Here is a 27,704-nt window from a genome sequence, read left to right as displayed (position 1 = left end):
TCTGATATGATAGAAAAATTTATAGAAGTATTTAAAGGATATTTTTTTATATTTGGTGACACATTTAATACTTGTTTGCACCACTTGTCATTAGTTTTGAAAAGGTGTCAAGAAACAAATCTAGTTTTAAACTGGAAGAAGTGCCACTTCATGGTCACTGAAGAAATTATTCTTAGACACTGAATCTCAATTAAAGATATAGAGGTTGATAAAACTAAGGTGGAGGTAATTAAAAATTACCACCACCAGTGAATGTGAAGACAATCAGAAGTTTCTTGGGACATGCAGGCTTTTATAGGAGATTTATAAAAGATTTTTTAAAAATTACAAAATCACTGAGTAATTTATTAATAAAAGAAGTCCCATTTATTTTCAATAAAGAATGTCTGCATGCTTTTAAAATTTTAAAAGGCAAACTTGTGTGTGCACCAATTATTGTCCCTCCTTATTGGTCTATGCCTTTTGAAATAATGTGTGATGCTAGTGATTATGCCATAGGCACAGTCTTGGGATAAAGAAAAGACAGGTTGTTACATGTAATTTACCATGCAAGTCGTGTTTTGAATGATGCATAGAAAAATTACACAACAATTGAGAAAGAATTGTTAGCTGTAGTGTTCGTTTTTGATAAATTTAGATATTATTTAATTGGTTCAAAAGTAATAGTCTACACTAATCATTCTGCTCTTAAGTATCTTTTGTCTAAACAGGATACCAAGTCAAGATTGATAAGATGCGTGTTACTGCTTCAAGAATTTGATGTGAAAATTTGGGATAGAAAAGGCACAAAAAAATCAAGTGGCAGACCATCTTTCCGAAATTTACCCTGAAGAAACTCAAGCACCACAAATACCTCTCAAAGAAGAATTTTCAGATGAACAACTCCTATTCATTAAAGCTATTCCATGGTTTGGTGACATGGCTAAGGAATTTAACTGGAATCAAAGAAAAAAATTGATTTATGATCTCCGATACTTCATATGGGATGACTCATACATTTTCAAAAGATGTTTTGATAACATCATACGGAGGTGCATTCCTAAGAAAGAAATTCAAAGAGTATTATAACATTGCCACAGTTTAGACTATGGTGGCCACTTTAGTGGAGAGAGGATGACAGCTAAAGTACTTCAAAGCGACCTCTGTTGGCCCACTCTTTTACGCCCGGTCCTTTGTTAAAAAATATGATAGATGTCAGAGATCCATAAATTTATCCCGCAGATATGAGATGCTACAAAATTTCATACTCGAAGTGAAATTGTTTGATATATGAAAAATTGATTTCATTTTTCCATCCTCAAATTCAAACCTCTACATACTAGTAGCTGTCGACTATATATCTAAGTGGGTGGAAGCCATGACATCATCCACTAATGATGCTAAAGTTGTAATTGATTTTTTGAAGAAGACAATCTTCAACACATTTAGAGTTCCAAGAACACTGATTAGTGATAGAGGAACCTATTTCTATAATAAGCAACTCAAAACACTTCTTCAAAAATATGGAGTCAGACATAAAGTGGCAACTCCATATCATCTATAAATTAGTGGACAAGTGGAGGCATCCAACCAAGAATTGAAAAGAATTTTAGAGAAAATGGTCAATGTCTCTTGGAAGGACTGGTCCAGAAAAATTGGTGATGCTCTATGAGCCTATAGAACAGCTTTCAAGACACCAATTGGTATGTCACCTTATTAACTGGTCTATAGCAAGACATGCCATTTACCTATTGAGCTAGAGCATAGAGTATTCTACGCAATTAAATTTTTGAATTTTGATGTCAAGACTATGGAAAAGAAGATACTTCTATACTCAATGAACTTGAATTCAGAAATCAAGCTTATGATAATGCCCAGTTGTACAAAGAAAGAATAAAGAAGTGGCATGACAAAAAATCCTCTCAAAAGATTTTGAACTAGGTCAAAAGGTTTTGCTATTCAATTCAAGATTGAAGCTATTCCCTGAAAAATTAAAAATAAGGTGGTCTAGGCCATTTATAGTGAGTAAAATATCCCCATATGGACATGTCGAAGTAATGGATGAAAACTCTGGAAAGAGGTTCGTGATCAATGGACAAAGATTGAAACTCTATCTTGGGGAAGTATATCAACAAAACTCATCCCAACTACCAATCTAGAAGACTCAATGTCAAGCTAGTGACGTTAAAGAAGCGCTTGTTGGGAGACAACCCAACTATAATTAGTTTTTCTCTTATTTTTCTTCATTTACATTTTCCTTCTTTCTTTTGCATGCATGTTTCAATTTTAGTTTATGTTTACTAAAGAAAAGGTTGAACGCCAGTCGTTCAAGATGGATGCACATCGTCCAAGATTTCAAGAAGGGCCGACGCCCAGTACCCACTTTGGAAGCCCTTTGGCCAATTGAAAAGAAGGGTTCTAGGGATGAAAAATTTTAAGGACACTTAGCGTTCTAAATTGAAGCCAGGCATCTTACTCATTTTTCCTTGTTTAAGCCACATTGCTTAGAAGTAATCTTATTCTTTTTTTTTTCATGCACGTATACTTCTTTATATATAACTTAAAACACTTATGCCTAAAACTCTGTTAAACTCTAAATTTGGTGTAAGTCCTTAAATTTGGTGTTGGTAACACCATAAACCTCTAGATAATAAAGAATATAGACTGAGGATAAAGAAAACAGTGATGATGAATAAGTAATCTTAGATAAAATCGGGTAAGCTGAATTCTCTTCTCTGGCAGTTACTTGTTTCTTTTGTTTTTTTGTTTTTTTTTTTGTTTTCTTTTTCTTTTTCTCGCATGCATTGCATATTCTATTTACTTTTCTTTTTTCCTTAGTACTTAAATTTGTATGCTTGCTCTTCTAGTGATCAGTTGTATGGAGGATATTTTCATGAAAAAATTGAATAATGAATTCAAAACAAAAGTGGTGGTGCTAAAAAATATGTGGTAACATTTGATGAACTTAAGATATTTAAATCTTGTGGAAACGGAAGGAGAATCTCCAAAAACAAAGTTTTGAAGAAGAATTATGAGAATTCAAATCAATTTCTTGAAGCTGTTTTGATTTAAAAAAAAGGTATGAAAAGATTGAAAAATCAAAATCAATAAGGCTTTGAGCATCAATGACTAGAGTCCAGTTATGTGCCTGTGATATTCATATTTTAAGGAGAGACTTGGGTCGGTAAATCCGAGGGGTGACTCAACACCCGATAACTTGGACCAATTGAATTGAGATTATCGATTGAAAGACTACATTCAAGAGTTTCCTTGGAACAAAATATTTAGAGTCCAAAGAGGCTATGGGCATCGATGTCTAGATAAACAAAATCCTAGTTATGTGCTTGTGATGTGATTGTGTCAAGGAGGGAATTGGGTAATTAGATCTGAGGGGTGATTTATCACTCGATAACTTGGGCCAAATGGCCCGAGATTATCGATTGAAAGTCCATTAAGAGGTGCCTTATGACAGAACACTTAGAGTAAAAAGCATCAATGATTTTTTCCCGAATTAAATGTGAAGTAACTGCCTTCAAGTCATATAAGTCCAAAAGAATTCTGATAATACAATTCGGATCTAAGCTTTTGGAAATTCTCAATTCCTAATTATACAAAATTAATCAAAGATAAGAGAAGTCTGAATATAATCACAAGGATTATCATAAATTCCACTTTTATTTTTGAAATTAAATTTACAAACATTTCAATTCTTTTCATTAAAGATAAACTTTATTTACTTTTCTTTTTGCTTGAGGGCAAGTAAAGTTTTAAATTTGAAGTTGTGATACCTAGGCATCTTTAGTATTTTTTAGGTTTTTTTATTTGGTTTCTTAGATTTTAATCAAATTTCTTATGTTTTCTAGTGAAAATTCAAAACTAATCAAATATTTGAAATTGTGTTAGTAACTTAGTATTATTGTGTTTTAAGGAGTTTTTGTTCTCAAAGTAACCAAGAATTAAAGTCTTTTTAACAAGAAAGCACAAATACGGTCTAAAGAAGGCCCAACCAAACCCAAATAGCATAAAAATCGGATGCCCAACTTTCAGCATGGACGTCCAGCAACTCAGTACACAAGTCTGACAGCTAGCACACACTTCCGACGACCCTCTTCAAATTGGGACATACATCTGTCAGCCAGCCCTCTAAGTCTGGTGGCCAACATCCTTGAAAGGTCAAATTGGGCCAACGCCCAAATTTACAGAAGCACGTTCGACATTCCCAAGCGTCAACTTTCAGAATTCAACACTTGTGAAGGCCTAATTTCAATTATATAAATTATGAGAAAAATAAAAATGTCATTCGTATATTAAAATTAACTATTAATGTATTTATGTATAAATGTATGTATAATTTAATTTATTTTTTAATGTATATTTATATTTTAATATGTATTTGATAATGATGATTGAATTTAGTGGTTGATTTTATAAGATAATTTAAAGGAAAAAATAGAAGTGAAAATAGAGTAAAAAAATGAGAAAACGCTTGACCTTGAAGTCACCGCAGATCAATACAAATCAAAGTACAAAAACACCAATCACAATCAAAATACCCATTTCTGATTTCACCTCCTCGTTAGTTTCCAAAGCTACCACACCAAACCCCACAAAAAAAATCTCCATAACCTTGCTACCAACCAAAATCCACGATTTCAAAACAACACCCTTTTCAATCCTTTATCTCAATCCTTTCAAAAGTTCACACCCGACATAGTTTTTCTCATTTTTCCCCAACTGGGTTTTGCGTCAAAATTTCTGATTTGGTCAGATTTTTATTCATTTATCTATAACAGTTTGGCCTATGTTTTCTTTTTCTTCTGTAAAGCCATGAATTTCAGGAGCTTGGAAGAGTTCTGGGCTTTTTACATGACCCAACATTCAAAGCCATCAACTAGGCGCTGGCACTTTGTAGGGACCCTCTTGAGCATCTTTTTCTTGCTCTGTTCATTTCTATTCAGCTGGTGGTTCTTGTTCTTTGTGCCTTTCTCAGGGTATGGATGTGCATGGTACAGTCACTTCTTTGTTGAAGGCAATGTTCCAGCCACTTTTGGTCACCCATTTTGGTCACTACTTTGTGATTACAAGATGTTTGGTTTAATGATTACTGGTCAAATGGATAGAGAGATCAAGAGGCTTGGTAAAAGGCCTGTGCTTCAGGTCTTTTGATTTTTCTAAAGTTTTATCTTCTTTGCTGTGGCTTGGTCCCTTGCTGTTGAGGTGAGTTTGCTTATTAACTTCTTGTGTTTTTCTTCTTTTTTATTTTTTTTCTAGTAATTAATTTTCATGATTTAATGAATTATCTGCGGGAAGCAATGATTTTGTTGTTTATTTGATTGAGTTTGGATGATTTTTTATAAAATACCTATGTTAATGTGTTAATTCAATATGTGATTAATTAATTGTGATACTGGTATGTGAATAGATTGAATGATTTTTCTAGAAGAAAATATATTATAGCTGAATGACGCTGATATATGACTAGGTATGTGATTCTGCAATGTGAAGAGCTGAATTTTCTTTTTCTTATGAAATATCCTAGCTGAATATGTAGATCAACATTCAAAGAATGTTATCTGCTCTAGTAGCACTTTGGCTAGGTCCCATATTAATATACAAAGATGTTGACATTGTGTTGATATTATAATACGAGAAAACCTTGAAAAACAATAGCATAATTTTGTCACTAAGTGGACATAGAGAAAACCTAGAAGCAGCATTTAATGTTGACAGTGTAATAGTTCACTTAGAAGTTTAAGAAATTGTTACTGTCCTGTGCTTGAAGCATGACTACAGCGTTTGATGAGTTTATATATTAATCCTTGGGTACTAAAAAGGGAGAAAGAGAGACGGGAGTTAGACTAATTGAAATCAAGGATAAAGAGGGTAAAGCTTTTGTTATAACTTACAAAACAAGACACTAAGGAAAGATGGAAGGGTTACTTATGCAAATCAGTACTGGCTAAGCTAAATATCAAAGAGGATAGAAACTATGCCTTCTATTATAGAATTTAAGAGTTTGACTTAAATTAAGTTTCAAAGAGGATGTATAATGGCATAGCAGTGAGAATTGAGAATATACCTATTGATTCATGGAAGTTTCTCAGTGAGGAAGACATGAGTTGGCTCTATAAGACATGGGAAGTTCCTTAATGTCAATTTAAATAAAGAGGGGAGAATGAGTCCCACATTGACTAGGTACATGTTTAAGATAACTTTATAACCGTGTTTAGACCATCCTCACGAATTAGCTTTTAGAATGGAGCTAAGCTTCCAATTGTATCTTGGAACCAAAGCCTGTGTTATTATTGACGTTAGATCACTTGCCGGTATCCAGTTTCTAAATTTTACACTTCAGATGTTTAATCCTAGTCGTGACGGGGGACTTGCTAAGTCCTACTTTTACTAGGCATATGGTCAAATAAGCATTTAGAATAACTTTGGTGATCATGCTTCTTAAATTAGTTTCAGCATGGAATTAGGCCCTCTATTATGGGATTGACACACAAAACTGTGCATATCATAGAAGATCAAGCTTATGAGCCATGTGATAAGGGAGGTCTTATGGAAGGCTCTAGAGAAGAAAGAAGTTTGAATTGCACATATTTAAACAATCAAAGGCACAAGTAATAGGCAAACTAATATGTGAATGCAATTTTGGGTGTCCAGTTTTTTCTACGACTATAGAAATTCACCCAATGGTCAATCGAGTCCTTATCTTTTACTCTGAGCTTAGATGTGCTTACTATACAGATATAGGATTTTGTGCTTCGGTGCTTTTTTGGCAGATGATGTAATGATATTTGGGGACTTGAGGGAGAAAATAATGGGAAGTTTAGGTGTCAAAACAAACTTTGGAAGCACATAATTTTTTTTTTTTTTTATAAATATAAGTAAAGTATATGGAATATAAGTTTAGCAAGAGTTGCACAAATCCTAGTTTAGATGTGACAATGGTGAGAATATCATACTACAAGTCACAATGTTAAAGTAGCATGGTTTAATCATCCAAAATTTTGGAGGAGCAAAGGGAGATAGAAACCATAAGATTTGAGTTAGGTGGGTGAAATGGAGAAGTACTTTCGGATTTATTTGTATCAAAAGAAGTATGACTCAAGCTTTTAGTGAGAATTCTATAGCATAGCTGCATCATCATTGGCTGACTTTTGGGATTAATACTTTTTGTGTATTTATTTAGAACTGTATTTAGCTTTTAATTTGACATCGGATATGTCGTTTTTTCCCTAGACCAGAAGTTTGTGGCTCTGTTCTGGGTTCTCAACTTTTTATGGGAAAAATCACTTATAAAAATTGTTAGGTTTTTAAGTTAGAATGAGTAAACTACCATTTCTAACCATGAAATTTTAAAACGCTGATAAATTTAACTAGGAATGAACAAAATTAGTTTTGCACCTACAGAAGTTGGTTTCTAAAAGTATTTAAACACTGATTTTATTCATTTATAGATTTTTCAATATTTCGAACTTTTATGGGTAGAAATGTTAATTTTTCGTCTTTCATGAGCAAAAAGAGTTTCATTTATTCATAAGTAGATTTGTTAACGTTTTGAACTTTCATTGATACAAATGGTAGTTTACTCAACTAGAATACCGAACATTTGCATGCAATGTTTCAATGTGTTCAAAATTATAATGTACATAAATCCAAAGCTTGTTGTGAGGCTTGTAGGAAGCTGTAGAGTAGTCACTCCGTTTTTGTTATTATAATAAATGATATTTGTGCAGAGGTTTTTCAAAGATATGACTTCTGAAATTTAAAGTGTTTCGGATCACTGATGAATTCGTACACAATTGTTGGTGGAAGAGTGGTGCCTTGGGGTTGGCTTACCGGTCTTTGAGGCGAAAAAGTGTGTGAATGTTCAAACAATCAAATACTGAAAGTGTGAGTGACAACAATGTTTTGGACTTAACTGATCACATTTAATCTGTGATGTCTTGGTGTTTTCATGATCCATATATGTAAATTGAAAACCGAAACATTTGATGCTACTTGCTAGCAATACTTTCGCCTAAATTCAATAAAACATGGTATTATCTTGATTCTGAGTTCCGTAGCATATTTTGCTTGAGGTTGAGGATCTAATCGGTAAGTTGTCTACTTGCGAAGTTTGTTTAAGAGTGGAATTTCAATTTTGATGCACTGATAGAAAAACATTTTACATATTCGTTCGATTATATTTTGTTTTTTTAGATGATTATTCACGCAATTAATATAAAAGGTGATTACTTTTGCTGACATGGATATTATATAATTAGATATACGTGTAAAAATATTTTTACATTATTACCAAAAGAGAGTGACAATTGATTAAAGTTTTTAGAAATGCAAGCTTTCAAGTTTTGAATGCATTAGGGAAACTTAAAATATTTTATTTCTTTCATATAAATGTACCCTGTTTGAAGAGAATAAATTTGTAGAGATAGATTGAGGAACCATGTTCAATTTTATTGGGATTATAAATGGAGATTTCATGAATAAACTTGCATTGAAGTACATGAAGAGAATTTTTTAGGATTAATAGTCAAATTAATCCATAAGAGCAACTCCAATGCTAAGAAATAGAGTTCTTCTTCTGACATATGGGGACTCAATTACCATTGGAGTGAAAAGGGAAAGAGGGCTCTTCACGGAAATCAAGGTTGAGAGTCCCTCTAAGTAGGGACTTGCAACAACCAATAAAATCATGCCATGTGGTAAGTTAATAAAAAAAATAAAAAATATATTAAATATATATATTAAATACTTATATATCTATTTAATTAATTATTTATATTAATTATTTAATAATTAGTTATATTAAATTATAATTAATATAAATAATTATGTTAAATCAATATCAAATATTATTTATATTGTTATATTAAATCATAATTAATTAAATTTATTTTACATAAAAAATAAATTTAATTTTTATATATTATAAAATAATTTTTAGTTGGATTATTTATTTTTATTTATAAAATTTAAAATACTAATCAAATTTAAGTTATTTATTTTAATATTAAATTATTTTGAATTTATAAATTTAAATAATATTATTATAAAAAAATAATAATTATATTAATTTTAATTACTTAATTAATTAATTAGGTGGGACCACAATAGGGATTAAAGTTAGTTCCTTCTAATGGAGAATAGAGAGATTCTTTGAGTTTCTATTTATTGGTTATGACGCAAAATCTGATGTGGAGTCACTTTTTATGGCAGGTGGGCCATAAATAAGAACTGAAATGAGTTTCCTACTGGAGATGCTCTAAAAGATGGACTGTTCTTTAAATTTGTCATTGAAAGATTGTATTAATTAAATTAGTCTTTCAAAGATTATAAATTAATGATTTTTATCCTTCAGTCATTCAATTAGTAGTTTTCGTTAAATTTATATTTTTTAAATTTTAGATTTTTACTTTAGAGGATAAAGGGAGATCTCTCACCATTAAATATTTTCTTTCTCATATTTTTTTTTTGTCTCACTTATGAAATAAATGGTCATAGATTATACTTTATCTTCTAAAGTAAAATTCAAAATTTAGAGAATTCAAATCCATTTTCGTTAACGATTAATGATACGGAATGTTAACTCACATCATACGTGACATCTAATATATCCAATTAGACGCTAAACAAATATATTTGTGAAAATTTATCAATTTAGTGTCGTTAAGTTATATTAGGATTAGAATTTATATAATTAAAAAATAGATTAAATTGATAGATCTTTATAACTATATTTGTTTAGTGTCCAATTGAATATGCTAGGTATCGTGTATGATGTCAGTTAACATTTTATATCATCAATCGTTGATAGAAAATATTAATCGAGTTATGAAAGAAAAAAAATAATTAATTTTTAATCTTTGAAGGACTAATTCGCTTTATAAAATTTTTCAACTTTAGGGACTAATTTAACTATTAACCCGAATTTTTGGAGTTATGTGATTTTGTAGTGAGGATTTAGTAAAATGAACTTGTTCTCTAGTATGCTACTGGCTTGTGTGTGTGTATATATTTTGGGGGAAAATAAATTATAAAAGTTTAAAAACGAATACTTAGTCTAATTCTTAACTACATAAATTTCCACCTAAAATCCAACTTGTTTTATTTACTGGTTTAAATTTTCATGTTTGTCACACCCCCCTAAATCGTGAACACGGACTAACAAGAAAATAAAATAGAGATTGTATTGATGCGAAATTGTGGTAAATTTTCTAATTGTATTGTCTATGTATTAATCAATATATACACAAAAGTTTCCTAGAAAATATTCAGCTCACCAAAACCTGTAAAGAATCTATAAAATTTGAGGAATATAAATTTGGTGCTAATAGAATGGTGACTTACCATAACTAATAACTTCTAGAATGTGTAGATAATAACGTACAAAGAAAAGAAATAAAAGATAAAAACAATAGAAAAAATCAAGTTTGTTGAACTTTGTTGTTAGGCTGATCAGGATTGTTTGCTCCACTATTTTGGGCTATTTGCTGTTTATGCTTCAATATGTTCTTGCAAACTGGTGGATGAAAGTCTTAACGACAGCTCAACTTTTTTGGTACTAAAATATCACAAATATAAATATTCATGGCTTCTGTTTGTGCTATATATAATTTAAATAATCATGATCTCCCAACTCTGTTTATATATTTTTTAAAAATTTATATAATTTTACTTTGGCTTGCTCCTCCAAACTAAGTTTATTTATTTTTGTTGAAGGCACGAGAAACAGTTGCCACAACTCGGGTTGAGCAAGAAATCATAGGGTGATGAAGTTGAGATTTTGAGTCTAATGCAAGTATGTTTACGGAGGTTTTTCTTGGATTTTGGCTTTTTTTTTATTCTAATACATTTCTTTTGACTATCTCCAAGTGATCACATTTTGTCTTTATATCTTTTATTTTTAAATTTAGTGATGTAATATTTTTTTCATAGATGGGCATTAGTATAATCTTTATTATGTAACGGTGGGTCCTAAAACTAAGTTATCCTGTACAGGGTGTCCCCTTAAAGCAACAGTTAATCAAGAATTTACAATTATATTATACAGAGACAGGAACTATAATTCCAAACACTGGCCTGTAATTTTCTCATGCTGTGGAAACCATATGAACCTATCTATCCTAGATTGATTAAAACAACAATTGAGGGCCTGAGTATCAAGGAAACCAAAGAGATGAGGAAGAGAGGACTTGCCGTGTTAACCCAAAACTTGGTATGCTTGCTCCATTCTCAAAAAATTTTACAATCTATACACATAAAAAATATTAGAATAAATACCGTTCTGGGAAACTTTGTCCTAACATTATTTTTGAGTTCTTTATTTTGGCAAAGTTTATTAAGTAATAATCACAAGGTGAAGCTCCGGTCTCACCTATATTTATAACGAAAGTTGCCTCCCATGTGAGACAAGCTGCTGAACTTCAATTTCTGGTGCTGAAAATGTTAGAAGAACAAGTCTCCTTTTTTTTCAATGTCCAAAAACATTTAGTAGAAAATAAATATAGTCATATTTGTAGATTAATAAGTGGTGTATGTATGAATAAAGGTCTAACTCAGAATGATTCTTTTTTTTTTAATTTAATTTTTAGTTTTTATTTTGGGTGTTATATATATATATATATCAGTTAATGACTTAATGTAAAAGATTATAACCTTCATATGATGATAGGAAAAGATCAATTAGAAAAAGGCACAAAAGTAGATTATGGTTCATAGAAGGTAGATGATAACAAAATGGAGAAAGTAAAACATGCTGCAACAGCAGCAAAAGAAAAATTCAATCAAATAAGGAAGATGACGAAATTTGAGAATTGGCTTCTTCATTAATAAAAAAGCAGCCAGTCTCTTAACACATAAGGCAATATGATAGGAAAAGATCAATTAGAAAAAGGCACAAAAGTAGATTATGGTTCATAGAAGGTAGATGATAACAAAATGGAGAAAGTAAAACATGCTGCAGCAGCAGCAAAAGAAAAATTCAATCAAATGAGGAAGATGACGAAATTTGAGAACTGGCTTCTTCATTAATAGAAAAGCAGGTAGTCTCTTAACACATAAGGCAATTTCTTACTGTTAAGCCTAGTTTGATTTTGGGTAAATTTATGATGACAAATATTTATTTGGGTTGAAAGCCCAATATTGTTTAATGTGTGCTTTATTGTGGCAGGTCCATTAATTAGTTTTTTCACAGCCCAAGGCTAGCATATACTTCAGCCATGTAAAAGAGCCAATGCTCCTCATAGCTCCGTTCAGCAAAATAAATGGATATGTATTTGCTAAAAGCAAATGAGTACAGCTATATCATGCAAGGACAGGTGTGGCTCTGTAAAAGCAAGAAAGGACACTAGGACACCCACTAACCCAAGAACATCAGCTGAGTAATACTTGGATCGTGGTTAAGCAAAACACCAACTTGCATAGAGCAGTAGCAGCAAGAAAATGGAGCAGAATGAAAAAAAAAAGAAGAGCATGCCAAGGAAGGAAGAAAAACAAAGGACAACAGAGGTAGTGGTCGAGCTCCTCGGATAGCAGAGGTGGTGGAGCGGGATGAAGAAAGCACTGCATGCCAGCAGGGACAGCTCCAACGAGCAGCTGGTACAAGGAAATGGAACTCGAGTTGCCCAAAGGCTTGCTGGGCGCAATGCCAGCAAGATGCACGTTGCCTTGCCATCCCCTAGGCACACTAGCAAGCACGTTGTGGTTGTGGTGTGCCGCCGGGCTCCCCCGCCCCCAACGGAGGCACCCGCCGTTGCAACGATGGCTCGGAGCATTGCAACGGAGGAGCCAAATTTTCATATCTCAGAATTGGCTCGTGCATTTTTCGTGAAATTTTGAGGGAACCTTGGTAATATTATGTGAAGGCTGCACAAAAAAATCCAGGTCAAAAATCATACGTTTGCTCCGTTTTTCAATTTTTTTGAATTTCCGGCTTTCCGGGCGGTAAAAAAATCATCAAAAAAAATCCACACGGTGTAAATTCACCAAATTTGGAGGATGGAAAGATCTTATTTTTCTAGAGGTTGTTGCAAAAAACGGCATCAAATTCGACCTCTAGAGCACTTTCCTTGAGTATGTCTCCTCACGGAAAAGGACGTCTACCCGTGGCACTTTGGTAATGGCTCGGCAGCCTATTATAGGGGGGAGGGGTGTCGTGCTGCTGAAACTCGAGTTGCCCAAAGGCTTGCTGGGCGCAATACCAGCAAGATGCACGTTGCCTTGCCATCCCTTAGGCACACTAGCAAGCACGTTGTGGTTGTGGGGCAAAAATGAAGGCAAGATGAAGATATATAACAAGCCTCATTCCATCATTTAAAAGAAAGAAAAAGAGAGCACACACTTAAAGCACCATCTCTAACATAGAGTTGGAATCTTTTTCTTCTACTCGAGCTTAATTTTTGATCTTTGTGTTATGGTTGTCTTGTGTCATTTTCTGTTTTGAAAAGGCAAATATTGAGAGGTTAAAAAGCCAAGAGAGAAAAGACATGAGTGATGCAGAATAGCCACTGATTTCTGATGTATTGAGTTGTTGAGCTAGGATTAGTTTCCCTTTGCCAAGTTGGGTGAGCACTTGGTGAGTCTGAATCTGTGTAGATTCCCCTTCCTAGTTGCGTTAGCACTATGAGAAGCTAAGCTTTGGTGTTGAAAGTTTAGGGGGTAGATACTAGTTGGATTAGGGAGAAATTCAATAGTATTGGTGTATGTAATATGTGAAAGATTAGTGAAAATCTCACCATGGTTTGTGGTGGAGACTGAATGTAGGATTCATTGTACAAAGAATCCGAACCAGGATACATGCTGGTCTTCATCTTCTCTTCCATACTTTTAACTGGTTCTACGTATGAGATAAAATGAAATAATCTCCTGCAACTCGAGCTACTGCTGAAACAGAGTTTGAAACTTTAAGTTTTAAGCTAACTTGATTCAACCCCCCCTTCTCAAGTTCAACTAGAACCATCAATTGGTATTCAGAGCAAGGTCTCAAAGAGTCAAGCTTCACAGCTTGGAGCAAAGATCCATGGCCAATAACTGAGTCCCAACATCGTGGCTTTCACTCTCACTGAAGGGCAGTCTAATAATAGACCTCCCTATTTAATGGCAACAACTACTCTTACTGGAAGGAAAGAATGAGAATCTTCATGCAGTCAATCGACTACAACATCTGGAAGATCATTTTCAATGGACCAGATGTTCCCACTAAACAGAATGCTGATGGAGAAGTTGTGGCAAAGGAAGATAGTGAATGGACAGATGAAGAAAAGAAGAAGGTTGAACTCAATGCCAAGGCAATCAACCTGATGCACTGCGCAATTAGTTTTGAAGAGTTCAGAAAATTGTCAAGATGCAAAACGGCTAAAGAAATATGGGACAAGCTCAGACTCACTCATGAAGGCACTAAGCAAGTGAGGAAAATCAGAATTGTCATGCTGATGAAGGAGTATGAAATGTTCAGTATGAAGGAGGATGAGAGCATCAATCAAATGTTCAAAAGGTTCTCAATAATCATCAATAATCTGGACGCCATGGGAAGGAACTACTCTGAAGAAACTCTAGTAAGAAAGATCTTGAGAAGTCTTACTAAGAAATGGGAAGTAAAAAGCACAACCATCTCTGAAAGGAATGATTTGATCAAAATCACCTATGATGAGCTAAGAGGCAAACTGCTGGCCTATGAAACGACTCACATGTCTCAAGACAAAGATGGTAAAAAGAAAAGTATAACACTAAAATCAAGAATGACAGCCCAGGGAGAAGAATTTGATGACAGTTTCTCATATGAAGAAATGGTGCTCTTTGCAAGAAAAATGAGAAGATTACTAAGATACAAAAGCAAAGGCAAAGGAAGCTCTTCATCCAAAGACGTCAAGAAAGATCAAGTCAAGTTCACATGCCATCACTGCAAGGAACCTGGTCACTTCAAGTCAGATTGCCCTCAACTTAAGAAAGGCGAAAAATTCAAGAAAGACAAAAAGAAGGTGATGATGGCAACATGGGAGGACTTGGAGAACGACACCAGCTCAGAGAGCTCAGATCAAGAAGCTCAACTATGTCTGATGGCAGATCATAATGATGAAGATGAGGTAGATCTTTCTGACTTATCTATTGATTAACTGCACTACATTATCAAAGACATTTCTGTGAACTCTAAGAAAATCTTGGATAAGTATGCAAAATGTAAAAAAGAAAATGAGGCATTGAGGACAGAAAATGATCTTCTTTTGAAAAAGGTTAAGGCTAATGAAACTGGTAATGAAAAGTTTTTAAAAGAAGAAAACGGTGCCTCGCGTCATCTGGAGTTTTCCTTGTCACGCGTTCGCTTTGGTCATGCGTCTGCGTCATCTGTGTTCTGCTTAAGGCACGCGTTTGCGTCAGTCACGCGTTCGCGTCGCTGCCTTTTCGCACTGGGCATGCGGCCGTGATGTGCGGAAAACGATCCGACACAAAACTCACCGGCAAGTGCACCGGGTCGCATCAAGTAATAAAAACTCACGGGAGTGAGGTCGATCCCACAGGGATTGAAGGATTGAGCAATTTTAGTTCAGTGGTTGATTTAGTCGAGCGAATCAAGATTTGGTTGAGTGATTTGTAACTTGCAGAAATTAAATTGCATGAAAAATAAAGGGAGTGGGAAATTTGCATGAAATTAAAGAGAGCTGAAATGTAAAGTGCTGAATCTTAAAGAACAAGAAATTAAATGGCAGAAACTTAGAACACAAGAAATGTAAATTGCAGAATCTTAAAGTGCAAGAAATGTAAATGGCTTGAACTGTAAAGGGAATTGGGAATTGGATTTGCAGAAATTAAACAAGGAAAAGTAAAATTGCAACAAGCATAAGAGTGGAAGATGAATTGAATTGAATCGGATCTTGAAACAGAAATGTAAATGAACTTGAAAGCAGTAAACAGAGAATGTAAAATGATGATTCAGATCTCAGGACCCAAGAGACTAGATAACCAAGTCTAGATCTCAATGCCTTCCTAGATCCAACAAGAGCAATTGCAAAGGAAATGTAAATTGCAGAGAAAGTAGATGAAGAAGCAATTATCAGAAATTTAAATTCAATTGTGCCGTAAAGAAACAGAGGGGTCTCAGGATGAGATTGAAACAGAATTCCTTCAATTCTCCAACCCAAGATCCAAAACAATTGTAATTGAAATTGAAAGCAAGAAAACTAAGAGGAAGGGAATTCAATTCTCCTTCACCGAGACTTAGAAATTAAAATTCACTCAACACCAAAAGCTCTCCAAAAACTCTCTATGAAAACTAAAAGGAAAGCTCCCCAAAAACTTAAATCCTATGCTATTTATACACTTTCTTCAAATGGTCTTCAAGCCTTCAATTGGGCCTTTGCTCTTGATGGAATTGGGTTGATAGAGGCCTTGGTTGATTGCTATTGGAGTTTGGAGAAGAACCGAAGTGAACCGGGTTTGGAATCATGTAAGCTTGAGTAAAAGTTTGAGTAAAAGTGTGAGGCAAACTTTTACTCAAACTTTTCATATCAGCCACCCCATCCTTGCTGCTACCAACGTTTGAGCCAAAGTTTGGGGTCAAACTTTTGCTCAAACGTTGGCTCCCCCTTGCACACTCATGGCGCCAACGTTTGCCAAAAAGTTTGAGGCAAACATTGGCGCAAGCTTTTGCTCTCCAGGGTGTGTTGTTCATGGCGCCAACGTTTGCCAAAAAGTTTGAGGCAAACGTTGGCGCAAACTTTTGCTCTCCAGGGTGTTGATTTGTGGTGCCAAAAGTTTGCCAAAAAGTTTGAGGCAAACTTTTCCTCAAGCTTTTTGCCCAAAAGTTTGCACAAAAGTTTGAGGCAAACTTTTGGTCAAGCTTTTTGCTCCCTGGTTCGTTTTCACTTATTCCAAAAGTTTGAGCTAAAGTTTGAGGCAAACTTTTGCTCAAAATTTTTGTCCTCTCTTCCTCCTAGCCATTCCTTCTTGCTTCAACCTTTCTCCAAGCTTTCTTCACCTATCATTAATAAACCAAACACATCAAAGCTATGCTCAAAATCATGAGATATTCATTCTTTCATAATATGTGAGAATTATAGCATAAAACCTCATGAAATTGCATTAATTCATCTATGGTTGATTAAATCAAAGGAAGCATGAAAATCTACCCAATTGGCTTGCTTATGGCTCAAGAAAGTGCATAATGCATTTGAAAACAAAAGAAAAAGACTAGTGAAACTAGGCTAAGATGACTTGTCATCACAACACCAAACTTAAAGCTTGCTTGTCCCCAAGCAAGAAAACTAATTATGCTCAGAGGTTCTTTCAATTAAGACGGATTGAAGAACAACTTGTCAGGTCCTGTGAGTGAAGTGATCAAGTAACAGTGGGGTGAACTCTAAATTATATGCTCATACAAGGGCTTCAGTGCTTACTAGTCCTCACATATTGGGAGTCTTAGGTCTTAGGATTTTCATCCAAATGGTATCATGGAGATCTCTTTATATGTAGTCACCTTGAAGCAGCTTATAGTTTCTGTGCTTTGGCCTCGACTCTAAGTGTCATGTCTCAAAGCGGCTCTTTAATAAGCTTTCAATCAATACTCCTAAACCAGTTGGTTTTAAGGTATTAGGTGTTAAAGCACCCCTAAGGATTTACTTGCTCAAGCCTCTTTCTTTGACACAACTCAACCACAAGCATTTACTAGGCTAACAACTCTTTGAGTTTTGTTTCTTCTTTCTTTTTCTGCCTAGTAATTGATGCTCAGAGCCTTGGGCCATGTTCTTTTTGCTTTTGTATTTTCTTTATTTTCTTTTGTTTTGTTTGCTGCTTCTTGGATCAATAGATTTTTGAGAATCTCTACAATACTTCTTTGAACTTCATGTCCTGCCTATGAGCTCCCATGCAAGTTTTCAAAAGCATGCAACCTCAATACATAATCATACAACTAGAACCACCACTTCTCCTAATCTTTTGCTTGCCTCAAAATTGTTTGATTCCTCAATCCTTCTTTTCAAAGAACTTTCATGTGATGCATTTTTGAAATATTGAGTGCAAACAAGTTTGAAAAGTGTAGTGTTGTGAATAATCAAGCATCTTAATTATTGAATTACAGAGAAACTATACCAGACAGACAGACAGACAGGGAAACCAAATCACTCTCAATCATAGCAGTGTTTAAAATAATCACTTAACAATACAACCTTTTGGAGTTCGCTTGCTTTACTCCTCACCATCATCATCACTGATCCTCACATTCCTCTTTCATCTCTTTGGTTGATGATGCTTAATTCTTCCAAAAGCTTGTATGATCCCCTGCAATGATATTGAAAGTTGCTTGTTCCCAAGCACTTGAAAAATGGTTAGCATGCATGAGTTATTTGTGGGCCTTTGAACTTACTTTGGTGTGGGAACACCAAACTTAGTACCTTGCCAATGGTTCTCATGCATCAGACTAACCATGTGTGAAACTCTTTTTCTTTTTCAAGAGTGACAAAACTGAAAACTAAAGAATAGCAAAATAGTTAACTAGTTTATCTAACTGCTTGAAGCTGGCATTATGCAGAAGGTGAGAATATGTTTTTAAATGAGATTTTGGTGGAACACCAAACTTAGAATCCTTCATTCTCCTTTATATTGTTTTGGTGTGCAACACCAAACTTAGCTTCTTGCAATATAGGTAAAGCTAATTAACTTTTTTTTTTATTAAAATAGCTATGAAAAGAAAACTACCTCAGGTTGGGTTGCCTCCCAACAAGCGCTTCTTTATTGTCATTAGCTTGACATCCTCCATTCTTTGACCATGGAGGTTGAAAATCCTGCTGCCTTTGATTTTCTCCTCTCACTCTGGACTTCCTTCCGGTCTCCTCCATTTCTTGGTGCCCTTCTTCAAAAATTCCAGAGGTGGAGAACTCTCTCCTGGTTCATGTCATACAACCAAAACAACAGAGATACACAGAGCACTCTGTAGCTTGAGTGCAGTGGGAGTTAGTAGAGACAAAGTCTCAAACAGTTAGTGTGCAAGTCAAAAATTAGAGAAACAGAAAATAAAAATGCTAGATCTAGATCACCACCTCACTTAATCATTGTCAATCTAATCAATCTCCGGCAACGGCGCCAAAAACTTGATGTGCGGAAAACGATCCGACACAAAACTCACCGGCAAGTGCACCGGGTCGCATCAAGTAATAAAAACTCACGGGAGTGAGGTCGATCCCACAGGGATTGAAGGATTGAGCAATTTTAGTTCAGTGGTTGATTTAGTCGAGCGAATCAAGATTTGGTTGAGTGATTTGTAACTTGCAGAAATTAAATTGCATGAAAAATAAAGGGAGTGGGAAATTTGCATGAAATTAAAGAGAGCTGAAATGTAAAGTGCTGAATCTTAAAGAATAAGAAATTAAATGGCAGAAACTTAGAACGCAAGAAATGTAAATTGCAGAATCTTAAAGTGCAAGAAATGTAAATGGCTTGAACTGTAAAGGGAATTGGGAATTGGATTTGCAGAAATTAAACAAGGAAAAGTAAAATTGCAACAAGCATAAGAGTGGAAGATGAATTGAATTGAATTTGAAAGCAGTAAACAGAGAATGTAAAATGATGATTCAGATCTCAGGACCCAAGAGACTAGATAACCAAGTCTAGATCTCAATGCCTTCCTAGATCCAACAAGAGCAATTGCAAAGGAAATGTAAATTGCAGAGAAAGTAGATGAAGAAGCAATTATCAGAAATTTAAATTCAATTGTGCCGTAAAGAAACAGAGGGTCTCAGGATGAGATTGAAACAGAATTCCTTCAATTCTCTAACCCAAGATCCAAAACAATTGTAATTGAAATTGAAAGCAAGAAAACTAAGAGGAAGGGAATTCAATTCTCCTTCCCCGAGACTTAGAAATTAAAATTCACTCAACACCAAAAGCTCTCCGAAAACTCTCTATGAAAACTAAAAGGAAAGCTCCCCAAAAACTTAAATCCTATGCTATTTATACACTTTCTTCAAATGGTCTTCAAGCCTTCAATTGGGCCTTTGCTCTTGATGGAATTGGGTTGATAGAGGCCTTGGTTGATTGCTCTTAGAGTTTGGAGAAGAACCGAAGTGAACCGGGTTTGGAATCATGTAAGCTTGAGTAAAAGTTTGAGTAAAAGTTTGAGGCAAACTTTTACTCAAACTTTTCATATCAGCCACCCCATCCTTGCTGCTACCAACGTTTGAGCCAAAGTTTGGGGTCAAACTTTTGCTCAAACGTTGGCTCCCCCTTGCACACTCATGGCGCCAACGTTTGCCAAAAAGTTTGTGGCAAACGTTGGCGCACTACAAGAAAAGAGAGCTATTTTAACATGATTTTTTTTAACAGTCATAGTTAAGTGTAAAAATTAATATATATTTTTTACAAATATTACAAATGTCAAATTTTCTATGTTTTTTATTTATAATTTGATTGTAGAAAATTATTCCTCAATTTTGACACTCATTTGTTTTCAACATACTCCATTATTCCTTTTTTTCGTTGAACTCCGTCAATTTTGGCATCACACTGCTCTCAGTTTGGGATCATATTACTCATTCTTCATCTTCAAAATCTCAGTTTATTCTTCAGTTTCAAGATCTCATCTCATTCCTTGTTAAAATTTTTTTGTTAAGAATTTTTTATGGTCAATAAATGTCAAAATAAATAGTATTTTTGACAGTTAATAAGTATCACAAAAAATATATTCTCAAATTTTTCTAACAAATCATTTTTGATGGCCAATATTTATCAAAATAAGATTTAAACTTTTTTTACAATTACTTATATGTTAAAAATACTATTTTTGACAAAACTTTTATTAACATATTTTCATAATTAAAATAGTGTCAAAATTTATTTTTTGACACATAATAATCCTTAAAAATAGTCTATATTGTTGTAGTGGCGCAAGCTTTTGCTCTCCAGGGTGTGTTGTTCATGGCGCCAACGTTTGCCAAAAAGTTTGAGGCAAACGTTGGCGCAAACTTTTGCTCTCCAGGGTGTTGATTTGTGGTGCCAAAAGTTTGCCTCAAAAGTTTGAGGCAAACTTTTGCTCAAGCTTTTTGCTCCCTGGTTCGTTTTCACTTATTCCAAAAGTTTGAGCTAAAGTTTGAGGCAAACTTTTGCTCAAACTTTTTGTCCTTTCTTCCTCCTAGCCATTCCTTCTTACTTCAACCTTTCTCCAAGCTTTCTTCACCTATCATTAATAAACCAAACACATCAAAGCTATGCTCAAAATCATGAGATATTCATTCTTTCATAATATGTGATAATTATAGCATAAAACCTCATGAAATTGCATTAATTCATCTATGGTTGATTAAATCAAAGGAAGCATGAAAATCTACCTAATTGGCTTGCTTATGGCTCAAGAAAGTGCATAATGCATTTGAAAACAAAAGAAAAAGACTAGTGAAACTAGGCTAAGATGACTTGTCATCAGGCCGCATTGTCCATGCGTTCGCGTCGCTGCCAGTTTCTTCAAAAACTCCATTTTGTGCTTTCCTTCCATTTTTGTATGTTTCCTTTCCATCCTTTAACTCATTCCTGCCTTAAAGGATCTGAAACTTCTCAACACACAAATCACGGCATAGAATGGTAATAAAGAGTAATTAAAATAAATAATTTCAAAGCATAGGAAACATGTATTTTACATATATCACATAATAAGGAAGGGAAAGTAAAACCATGCAATTTACATGAATAAGTGGGTGAAGGATTGAATAAATCTCTTGAATTGAGTACAATATATGTCATAAAATATAGGTTTATCAACCTCCCCACACTTAAACAATAGCATGTCCTCATGCTAAGTCCAAGATAAAGAGTAAGATAAGGTTAAAGTGGTGGAATTTCATGCAATGCAATCTATCCTAAATGCAACTACCTAAATGGATCATGCAATTCTAATTGTCATTTACTTGTATATAAAACTTACATGTAGTTAAATTAATTCACATTCTCAAGGAATCATATATGCATAGCCAACCTTAGATAATGTTAAAGCGCTTTTACAATTGAGATGGGTAAAATATTTTACAAACTTACAAGACAATTAACAATTTAAGCAGATATATATGGTGATGAGCTATTGAACCCTCACTGGATTATGTGTTTACTCTCTAGTCACTCAGTGTTTATTGGGTTAATCACTCTATTCTTCTTTTTATCCTTACTTTCTATAACTTTGTTCTTCATCTAACCAATCAACAATTATAGAATATAGGTATACAAAAATCATGAGGTCTTTCCAAGGTTGTAATGGGGCTAAGGTAAAGGTAAGGGTATATGTATAAGTCTAAGTGAGCTAATAACTGAATCCTTGATTAGTCTAAGATCTCACATAATATATACATTTAGCAATTCAAAGTTTCTTAACCTTTTTGCTCAACTTTTCTCACTTTGTGTTGCAAGCTCATGTATTAACTTTAATTTTATCCCATGTGCATTTATTTTGCAATTGGAGAATTTTTGTATCCCCTTAATTAAATACCAAAAGTAAAAACTTTTTTTTAAAACATGGTAATTCAATTGATTTCACATGAGCATGCTTCCCAAAAATTTTTATTTTGAATATTTTTATTCTTTTTAACTTTCTACCTTTGTTTCTATCATCCATGTTCCCATAAAGTTCCCCACACTTAATTTATACACAATACCTTATCTTAAGCTAACCAAGGATTCAACTTGGGATTTATTTGTTTTTCTGCTTAAGGCTAGTAATGTGGTTTATAGAACAAGAGGGGATTAAAAAGCTCAAGGGGGCTAACAAGGGTGATGTAAAAGGTAGGCTAATTTGGGATAAGTGAGGAAAAATTCAAATGATAGCCTCAATCACTTTCTTGGTATGTATCTATATTCTACAATCGGACATATAGATTAAAATAAAGTAAAGAACATTAGAATAAAAAGAAGGGCGAAACACACAGGAATAAAAATGATGGTTTAAATGTAACCATACAATTAAGCTCAAAACTCACAGGCTGTGTGTTCTCTAGCTCAAAACTTATATATCAGTTATACATGTCATGTAAGTAAAAATTAAGAGTTTCCATTATTCTCAATATAATCATTTTTGGGTGGCTTTAAAGTTTTAGTGTTCCTCCTTGATGAAATATTATTAACTAACTAATATGTTATGTTCTATATACAAGGTGTGTGGATTGTTTTGATTATGTTAAAGTCTCTAGTTTACTTCCTTTTTATTTTCAATTTAAATCAAACTATCATATGCTAAAAGGATAAACTGTACTAATTAATCCACATATTCTATAACTACTAAGTTAGAATTGCAACTAAACTAAATGGCTAAAACATGAACTAAAGTGCAAAATGTAGAAAAATAGAGTAAAAATACATGAAAAGAACAATGTATAAGTATTGAAAGATAAAAATAAAAATAAAGATAAAAATACAGAAAAATAAGCAAAATAAAATGAAAGAGTCTGTAGTAGTTCACCAAAAAATGCGCCAGAGATGGCGACCTCCCCACACTTAAAGTAAAGCATCATCCTCGATGCTCTCAAGCCGGGTGTGAAGGAGTGTCGTCACTGGAAGGATGGGCTGCTGGAGTCGCGGTGGTGGTCGGAGGATCTGCAGACTGGATGAGGGTAGGAGGATCTGTCTGCTGTAGAGGAGGCTCTGACTGGATAGGAATCTTTGTATCGGCGACCTAAAGTTGTTGTGGCTCCTCCTGTTATGGCGCAGCCTGCTGTGGTCCTGCCTGCTCTGCCTGGGTCTGTGTCTCCTCCTCATGAGCGCTCGCCTCTGCCTCAGATGTGTCAGAAGGGGTGTCAGGCTCGGAGGGGATGTCGCCGCCGGACCGGATCATCAACTTGAGGTGCTCATAGCGTCGCTTGTTGCGACGCTCCATACGGTCCAATCGGGCGAAGAGGCGATGCACCAAATGGTAAATAGGCTCAGGAGCAGGTGGGGGGTGCAGTGGGTGGGGCAGGTGCAGCAGTGGAAGAAGAGGGGCCAGCTGAAGGTGTGGCTGTCTCATTAGAAGCAGTAAGGAATGAAGGTCTGTGGCCTAAAGCCAGAAAGTTTCTGCTGTGAGGAATGATCTTCTTGCAGTCCACAACAGGTGGCTTCTCATCAGCATCCTCCTAAGGCACGTTGATAAACCACTATTTTATAGTTTATATTATGTTTAATTGTGTGGTTTTGTCATGATCCTTACCCACTTATTCATCAATTTAGCATGCATTTAGATTTCCTTCCTAAATTCAGTACATGTTTGAAAATTGCTTCCTAGAGACTTTAATTATTTAATTTTAATTCTCCTTTATTCCATTTGATGCCATGATCTGTGTGTCAAGTATTTCAGGCTTTATAGGGCATGAATGAGATGGAGATTGGAGAAGAAGCTAGCAAAAATGGAAGGAACACAAGAATTTGAGGAGATAACCAGCGAGAAGTGACGCGTTCGCATGACTCACGCGACCGCGCGAATGAGCACAAATCACAGTGACGCGGCCACATGGCTTGCGCGGCCGCACGGATTGGAAAGCGCAAGCGACGCGGTAGCGTGGACGATGCGAACGCGTGGAGAGGAAAAAGCGCAAGCGACGCGTCCGCATGGACGACGCGATCTAGTGAATATGCAGAAACAACAGAGACATTCATTCAGTAGTTTTTAGATCTAGTTTTTCACTCTCTTAGGTTTTTCTCTCTAGGTTTTTAGGATTCTAATTTTGAATTGATCTGAGCATTGGAACATTGAGAAGAGTTATTTCCCTCATCAAGACTTCGTCATTCTAGTTCGTTTTCTTAACTTGGTTTCATTCTTCCATGTTCTTTGCTTTGTTCAATTTTGTATTTGAATGCTTTTATGATTAATTAATGCAAGGATTATTTCTTTTTAATTCAATTTCAATTCCAATAATCATGTCTTCTTTTAATTCCCTTTCATGTGCTATGGATTCTTTATTTACAATGCGTGAGTAGTTTCCTTACTTGATGGGGAGTTGATTAAAAAGAACTCTTGAGTTGGAAGGATTGAAGGAAAAAATTTGTAGTTGGGTTAAATGTTGGATTGCTATCCTGTCACCAATGCCAATCCCTTTGAACTAAGTGGGTTGCAACTTGTGAACAGATCTGGCATTCCAACTTGTTTGACTTTCCCTTACCTAGTAAAGGGTAACCAAACAGAGTAACCGTTAATTATAAATCAATCTTAAAAATCACTCCATCAATGATAGAGATTCTAACTAATCAATTACCATTCAAGGATTTTATTTATATTATTTAAAATTCCTCAATTTAAATTCCAATTTACTTAGCTCAACTTCTTGGAACATCTGATTAATAAAACAGCACACTTTTCTGCAACTCGTTGGGAGATGACCTGGGACTTAAAACTCCCAGTAATTTTAATTTAAACTCTCTGTGACATATTTCTAAATTGATAGGCAGATTTTTGGTGAGTTAAGAACTATACTTGCAACGTAACCATTTTAATAAATTTTTAATTCACCAGCTTCTGCTTCCCATCAATTTTTGGCGCCGTTGCCGGGGAGTTGCAATAGAGTGCTAATTTTATTAATTAGAATTTATTTATTTGCATTTTATTTAATTTTGCTACTATGAGCTGCATGTTTCTTCCGTCAAATGATACGTTCACTTCCTGATCCGCGCTTGCTAATATTCGATCCTAAAATTGAAAGAACAATTTCACGAATAAGGCGAGAACAGCGTAGGTTAGCCCGCTCTGAGGGCAGATCTGAAAGTGAATCTGAGGAAGAAACCAGCCCCCATTCTACTGATTCGGTTGTTTTACGTGCAGAAAACATGGCAGCTAGAAGAGTTACCATTCAGGAGGAAGGAGCTCCTGATTTTACAATGCAACCGTTTCAAGCACATCATCCAGCAGTAGCTACAGATTTTGAAATAAAGACCGCACTGTTAAATTTGATGCCCAAGTTTCATGGCCTACCTGCTCAAGAGCCTATCAAGCACTTGAGAGATTTCCAGGCAGCCTGTTCTACTGTCAGGCGTGATGGCACTGATGAAACTTATATTCTGCTGAAAGCTTTTCCGTTCTCTCTTGAGGGAAAAGCAAGAGAGTGGTACTATACTCAACCTATAGCAAATGTATCCAACTGGGATACACTCAGAAAGGAGTTTCTAGAGAAATTCTTTCCATCTGAAGTTACTGATAAACTGAGGAAGGATATCTCTACAATTGTTCAGGATGACAATGAGACTCTCTTTGAATACTGGGAGCGCTTTAATAATCTTCTGGAAGCATGCCCCCACCACATGATTGACAAGATCGTGCTACTCAGCTATATCACACAAGGTATGAGGCCCCAAGATAAGACCACATTGGAAAGTGCCAGCAATGGGTCTATGAAAAAGTACAAGACCACTGATGAAGCTTGGCAATTGATCAGTGATTTAGCTGAATCTACTCGGAACCACAGACAGAAGCAAGGCCGTTCAAAAGCCGTTGCAGAAGTATCTTCTGGCAGAGAGACTGCTGCTCTAACTCAAAGCATCTGTGAGATGACCAACCTGCTGAAGCAAATGCAGTTGAATCAACAAGCTCAGCAAACTCAACCGCAGCAAAACCAACAACTAGTTCCACAAAGAATTTGCGGAATTTGTGCTAATTACAGCCATTACACTGATAAATGCCCGCAGCTCCAACAAGAAGACAACATGGTGGCATCCACTCACAACTTCTATGACCGCCCTAACCAAGGGTATAATCAAAGTGGAAATAATAACCATGGATGGCAGGACAATTCAAACCAGAATTGGAGGGACAACAATAACAGGGGAAGCAGAGATAATCATGGAAATCAGAGGTGGAATAATAACAACAACAGGCAGCAAAATCAACCTTACCGAGCACCTCACCTGAGGCAAAACCAAGGACCACCGAACAATCAGCAGCAAACCTCTCAATTTACTCATTCTTCTGTATCTTCTAATGAAGATTTATTACAAGCTTTTGAGAAAAGACAACTGGCCATGGAAAGTACCATCGTGAACAGTATTAACGCCAGTCTGAATGGTCTCACCTCTACTCTGCAAGCTTTTATGACACAGCTTGGTTCAGCACAAAATTCCAGCAACCAACCTTCAAGCACCACTGGAATCCCCTCTCAACCATTACCCAATCCAAAGGGAGGCATTAATGCCATCACCCTGAGGTCCGGAACCACACTGCAGGAGAGGAATCAGGAGGAACCAAGCTCACCAGAATACGCCTCAGCTGAAGAGGTGGTAGAAATCGAAGATGTTGAAGAGGAAGAGGATATACAGGACATAGCTGAAGAAGAGATAGCTCAACCACAGGAAGAAGCACAAAAAGGCGTAGGCACCACAGAAAACACTACTCCCATTCCATTTCCACAACTTGCAAGGAAGCCCAGGAAGCAGCTGGAACCTGATCCTAAAATGGTAGAAATATTCAAAAAGGTTGAGGTAACTGTTCCCCTTTTTTATGTTATTCAGCAGGTACCTAAATATGCAAAGTTTCTAAAAGACTTATGTATCCATAAAGACAAAATTAATGAATTAGAAACTATTCCTTTAGGTAGTTCTATATCTGCTTTAATGGGAGGATTACCTGAAAAATGTAGTGATCCAGGTCCTTGCATAGTTAGTTGTACTATTGGTGATGTAGTAATTTATGATTGCATGTGTGATTTAGGAGCATGTGTCAGTATAATGCCTTTGTCTATATATGATGTTTTAAGGCTCCCTCCCTTAAAAAGGTCGGCAGCTCGTTTTGTGTTAGCAGA

At 35.2% G+C, this 27,704-nt stretch overlaps 2 protein-coding genes and 1 non-coding gene across 4 annotated transcripts; 2 read left to right on the top strand and 1 right to left on the bottom strand.

Moving 5' to 3' along the window:
• The first annotated feature begins 4,545 nt into the window (after positions 1 to 4,545).
• LOC112743590 (uncharacterized) lies at positions 4,546 to 9,349 on the top strand. Of its 2 annotated transcripts, none has more exons than XM_025792868.3 (2): positions 4,546 to 5,196; positions 7,722 to 8,036. In XM_025792868.3, the coding sequence occupies exon 1, from the start codon at positions 4,807 to 4,809 to the stop codon at positions 5,143 to 5,145; it is 339 nt and encodes a 112-aa protein (XP_025648653.1). In that variant the 5' UTR covers positions 4,546 to 4,806; the 3' UTR covers positions 5,146 to 5,196; positions 7,722 to 8,036. The 2 variants fall into 2 exon arrangements, with proteins under 2 accessions (XP_025648653.1, XP_072070467.1); XM_072214366.1 differs by lacking the exon at positions 7,722 to 8,036 and adding an exon at positions 9,205 to 9,349 and having other exon boundaries at positions 4,621 to 5,196.
• A 4,765-nt stretch (positions 9,350 to 14,114) lies between these two features.
• LOC140178644 (uncharacterized) lies at positions 14,115 to 15,098 on the top strand. Its single transcript, XM_072215851.1, has one exon. It carries the CDS (start codon positions 14,115 to 14,117, stop codon positions 15,096 to 15,098), a length of 984 nt encoding a protein of 327 aa, XP_072071952.1.
• An 11,011-nt stretch (positions 15,099 to 26,109) lies between these two features.
• Positions 26,110 to 26,217, bottom strand: LOC112746134 (small nucleolar RNA R71). The gene has a single exon (XR_003174031.1). It is a non-coding gene; the product is annotated as a small nucleolar RNA R71 (small nucleolar RNA).
• Between the last annotated feature and the right edge of the window lie 1,487 nt (positions 26,218 to 27,704).

This window comes from Arachis hypogaea, chromosome 14 (genome assembly GCF_003086295.3).
Source record: "Arachis hypogaea cultivar Tifrunner chromosome 14, arahy.Tifrunner.gnm2.J5K5, whole genome shotgun sequence".
NCBI classification, from domain to species: domain Eukaryota; kingdom Viridiplantae; phylum Streptophyta; class Magnoliopsida; order Fabales; family Fabaceae; genus Arachis; species Arachis hypogaea.
The sequence above is the reverse complement of the archived record's forward strand: the minus strand, read 5'-3'. Positions and strand labels throughout refer to the sequence as shown.